The sequence below is a fragment of the Morone saxatilis genome, unplaced genomic scaffold (genome assembly GCF_004916995.1).
Source record: "Morone saxatilis isolate NCDOM2014 unplaced genomic scaffold, NCSU_SB_2.0 Contig4, whole genome shotgun sequence".
NCBI lineage: Eukaryota > Metazoa > Chordata > Actinopteri > Moronidae > Morone > Morone saxatilis.
Window position 1 is genome coordinate 10,448,476 of NW_023339984.1, and position 5,139 is coordinate 10,453,614.

Consider the following 5,139-nt stretch of genomic DNA (forward strand, 5'->3'; position numbering starts at 1 on the left):
CACAAATGGTCCAGTGGTCAAATTTGTGCAAATAATGTGAGGTGATCATTTGCTTTGCTTTGACTGAACACACCTACCGCAAAAACCTTCACTTTAGTTACCTGCAGTGCCACCATGAGGTTCACATTTGTACCTCATGGTGGCGCTGCAGGAAACTAAAGTTTAGTGAACTCTGATTGTTTTTTCTAGTGCCACCATCAGATCGGAAAGATTCACTTTAATTGTTTCAAATCCCTAAAATGTTTAAGAAAAGGAAACACATTAACATCTAAAATCATTAAGCCATTCATTACATCAAATGAGACATTAATATATATATATATATACTTACATATACTTTAATTTGTTTTTCTTTCTTGTCTGTCTGGATTTAGAGGTGTTGTTGCTTCTTATAGCCCCCCCTTACTTTCTATATATTTTGAGCTGTTTATTTTAATAGACAATAAGTCAGCATTTTATAAACCAAATATCTTCCAGTTAGCCTCAGATGTGCTTTGTGGCGTTTTCATTGTGAGCACATTAGCATGCTGTCGTTACCAGCGCACACACGCACAATTTACCCTGCAAGGTTATTATGAGGATTAAATTCCTTTCCACAGAATTCACGGTGGTGGGAAAAATAAAGTAGCTGAAGGAGTTCAGTTTAAATGCAGTAAAGCATGAAAAATACAGTATTCAACCAAAACAGAACTTAAAATGGAAGACCTGAAATATTCTGAACACTACTGCAGTGGATTTTGTTTTTGGAGGGAATTTAGGTTCAATACTCATGAGACTTTATAAAATATGCTTTCAAGTTAGTTCATTAACACAAGCTCTCTCACAAAAATGACCGAAGTACATTACGATCATTGTCGTCATTGTTATAATCATAATGTGCAATGAAGTCAGCCTGGCAGTTTGTCTAAACGAGGGCATGCCTTTTGTCTTTTTTAAGCTGCGGTGACCACTCTGGGCAGAAACCACAGCTGTACAGAAGGAGAATGCGGTTCTGTAAAGAAAGTCGCTGCCCTCATCTGCTCTCTGCTTCCACTTCATTCTGGACACTCATGTGTACGCAGGCCAACTGTTGCAAAACACCCACTGACAAAAATAGACTGTAAAGAGATGTAATCATAAAACTAACTGCTGGAGGGGGAAAAAAATCAGACCTTAAGTTCAAGAGATTTTCATATTGTTTTTATTGTCTTTTTTTGTACAAAGAATTTCACAAAAATATTAAACTGTTGCAGACACCACTGACGCCATAAAGCATAGGATATTACATGACCAGAACAGTGCCACAGAGAAAAGGGACAGAGAGGAAAGAAGATAGTAAACACTCTCCGAACTCTCAAAGACTTCTTATGAGTTATGTCCACGTTTTTTTTTTTTTTTTCATTCAAATCCACCTACCAACATGAGCGAGCGCTGGCAACGCAAAAGCTCTCCCTCCGCTGAAAGGCTTCCCAGCTTCCTTTAGGGTGCTGGCAGTTTGGAAATACTGTCTGTGATGGTTGTGAGAACTAATGCCCGGCCGAAGAGAGACCTTTTTTTAAATGTCCAGGTCAGTCTCTAGGCGATTGCCATGCTCCCTCCGTGATTTCACTGTACGTCGCTCAAGTAAAGCAACTAAATCGCTGCGTCACGTGAAACACCATGTCCTTTTTTCCGTGACTGTGAAGTGATTGTGTTCTGCCAGATAATATTTCATCCTTGATTTTTGACATACACTTTTTACACTATTTTGGGCATTTATCCTCTCTATTTGCAGTGGGTTTAAAGTATAAAAATATACACAATGTTTACAAAATAAACCTGGTTCTCGCTGTACATTTTGTCTATTGGGTGAAAGTAGCTTTTTCTGTAGTCGGGACAAACTTTTTACATAAAAAAAACTAAATCCGAGTCTGTGAGAGAAACAGGATCTAGGTGGGAACAGAATCCCAGACAACCTAGGAAACATTCAACAAGAAGAAAAGTCACAGATTAAACTCCCTTCTTTCCCCGTGAGCTGAACCCTGAACAGGAGAGGTGAAAACGTTGAGGAGGACACTGTGGTGAAGAACATCCATCTTTATAGAAAGGCGCCTTTTTTTTTTTTTTCCTTTTTGTTTTGGAACACATTCACCGTAGTCCTCTCTGATTATCTTACAAGTTCAATAAATACGCCAAGAACTACAAGAACAGGAGAAAAAGTACTAGTTCACTCTCTAAAACTGAGTGTGCTTGTCCTGTGGTTTTTCCAAGGCATTTAATATGCAGTCATACAACATGCCTGGTGTGCTGTCATCAAAGTCACAGTTGATGAAGTATTAACTGGGCCAAGTGTCCTGCCTGACCTGTCAAACAATAAATGGAAGTTGTCTCGATCAATATGCACCGTAATGTCCCAGAACACCCATTTTAACAACTTTACACCCTGTGTAACGATGTTTTTTGGGCACAGAAAGTCCCGGAAGGTGCACATTTTCTGCATATCAGCGTGGAAAGGTCGTGATAGTGTTCTTTATCTTTGGCCAACTTCTTAGTGAGTCATGTGAGACTTTTCTTTCACAGCTTCTGAGCTCGCCCTCTGCTCCTCTGCTGGCATCTCCTGGTTGCTGTCTTGTGTTTTGGTTTCTTTCTCCTCCGCCTCGTCTTCCTCATCCTCATCCTCTGGGTGAGTTTCATCCATGGCCGTCACTGACAGATTTTTCTTCCCCTCTCTGGCGCCCTCCTCCTGAGCTTTCAGCACATTGCAAAGCTCCATCTCATGGATCTCCACGTCGAACGGAGCGGTGGGAGGCACAAAGGGGGGTGACTTGCAGCCTGTACAGCCCTGAGAGGAACCGGAGAGAGAGAGAGAGAGAGAAATGATTTAATTCCATTTCTATGTGTTGTTGCATTCATGCTATGTACAATAACTCTGAACCCTTACAGCTCAGGGTGGAGTTGCGGTGTACTTACAGAGATGTTGATGGCTCGGGGCAGGCGTCCTGTACGGATCCAGGGGTGCACCTGGCTCAGTTCCCTCTTGTGGTCCTCGGTGAAGCGTGGCTGGTGTTTCTGCATGCTCCTGAGGGCCTCGCGGTCCTCTCGCAGCACAGTCTCCATGTCCCTGTTATATGGGCACAGGGGAAAAGAGTCAATGAAAACCTGCCGTCTAGTTAGTTTGATCAATAAGTCATATGTCTAATGGAGGGCAGATGTGAGAACAATATGTTCCCACTCTGAATTAAATTTATTATTTTTATTGTATACATTTCATTGATTTAGGCCTCTTTTATATTCTATATATTACTCTTTTTTTTATTACAGCTTGTTTTAATGTTTGACCCATCCCATTCTGAGAGAATCTATAGATATCTTAATCTTTACTGAGTTGATATACATTAAAAACATAGGCGATGAAAAGTTAATAGCATTCAAATTAACAAACAAAAGTAGGTCTGACATTTGAGTCAGTTTAGTCACAATAAGTCTGTGTTGTATGGTCACATTTTTCCCAGTGTCTTACCTGACAGGTAGCTGATATGTCATCATGACCTTGTCGTCAGTGTTGGCCATCAGCAGCCAGATGGGGTCCTGCAGGACGCACTTGATAAACTGCTCCTCGCCACCTTCTCCTCCGCCACTACTGCTGCCCCCTGCTGGCTGCTTGCGAGAATGATCGTTCTCTGATGAGTCGATGCTACCGAAGTACTTGCTTGTATGGCTGCCGCCTGGAAGAACAAGGAAGGGAAAGTTGAGAGTTAACTGAGAATAGACCTATGAATAGAATATGATTAGTTTAATTTTCTATCAAGGAAATGTTTTGAAGTACAAGAATATATTTCAAAGTGGTCTCTCAGGGAAAATTGCCTCTTGACACTTATTATCCTGGAAGGTGTAAAGTAGGCAGAGTGACTTTTAACTAACGTCACTGTCAGTGTGACCCTCTTACATTACTACCTCAAATACTAAACATGTACTTACTGGTGCCACTGGTGCCAGAAGAGCTGCAGCCGTTGGAGCCGGAGCCTGAACCGGAGGACCTTGTGCCTGAGGACCCTGAACCAGAGGCGGCTGAGCCGGTGCCTGAGCGCGAGTCTTCCTGCAGCAACATATCCAGCAGGTCACTGGAGGTGGACATGGCATCTTGGTTGGACTCATTAGCTTCACCCTAACGGGACAAAAAAAAAGAGAGCAAAGTTTTAAAACAAGTCGACTTTCATGAAAAAAAGACCAGATTTAAATTGGTTTTCAAAGCTTAACATCCAATCTGCGTGTACTTACATTCTCATTCTCCTTGGAGGTATCATCAGAGCTCCCCTGATTGGCTGAGGTCTGTCCCCCGGCCGCACCGCCCTGCACAGAGGGCGTGGCTTGTTGTGATGCTCCCAGGGCTGTGGCGAACTCTAACCGGTTGCTTGGGGATTCCTCCAACTGCAACAGGTTGAGCGGAGAGGAGCATCGGGACTGGAAGAGGGGGGACTCTGCACCCTCGCGGTCAGCGGGTGTCTGACTGTAGGACTGAGGGGTGCTGCTACGAGATGGGGCGCCGGTGCCTGGAATGGGTACGGGGTTGGAAACAACAGTGGGGACGACGGTGGGGATAGCAGCTGGGGTGGCGACGGGGTATGGAAAGTTAGGATTGTAGAAGTGTCCCGGGGTTGGGCCTGGCTGAGGTATGGGGGCTCCCATCTGGGGGAACATGTAGTTGGGCAGAACGAGGGCCATCATGGGCGGTACCATCTGGGTAGGCGGGAAACGTGATGGATCTGGGACGGCCTGGGGGAAGGGCTGTGCCATCGGTGGGAAAACGGGGTAGATCGGAAGCATACCAGGAGCGAAAGGGGCGGCAGGAATGCTGGCCTGGGAGCCTACAGACGGCCAAGAGGAGGAGTTTGTCGGGGGTCCAAGAGGCATGTTGATGGGCATGTTGAGAGGCATGGGAGCTGCGCTGGTTCTGGGGTCACAGCGGCTCCCGCTCATGCCCAGAGAGCTGTGCTGGTCAGATGACTCCTGGTGTTTGAGTCTCTTACCGCCACGCCCACGTCTGTGACCGTTGCTGCTTCCTGCAGCTGGGTAATCTCGAGAACAACGCACTCCTGGGAAAGAAGAGGAAACTGAATTGAGCAAAATGTAAACAGTTTTAACAATTAGTTAGTTAACAATACAATAACTGTGTGTCTGTGT

The 5,139-nt window shown here is 44.6% G+C and overlaps 1 protein-coding gene across 1 annotated transcript in view; it reads right to left on the reverse strand.

Moving 5' to 3' along the window:
- Positions 1–1,157: 1,157 nt before the first annotated feature.
- Positions 1,158–5,139, reverse strand: part of per1b (period circadian clock 1b) — a gene marked incomplete at its 5' end in the record, with an annotated part of 10,868 nt that continues 6,886 nt past the window's right edge. Inside the window, 5 exon segments of the mRNA XM_035674920.1 lie at positions 1,158–2,800; positions 2,929–3,079; positions 3,479–3,683; positions 3,937–4,123; positions 4,237–5,051. Of these exon segments, the coding sequence (XP_035530813.1) occupies positions 2,507–2,800; positions 2,929–3,079; positions 3,479–3,683; positions 3,937–4,123; positions 4,237–5,051 (1,652 nt within the window). The 3' untranslated portion in view covers positions 1,158–2,506.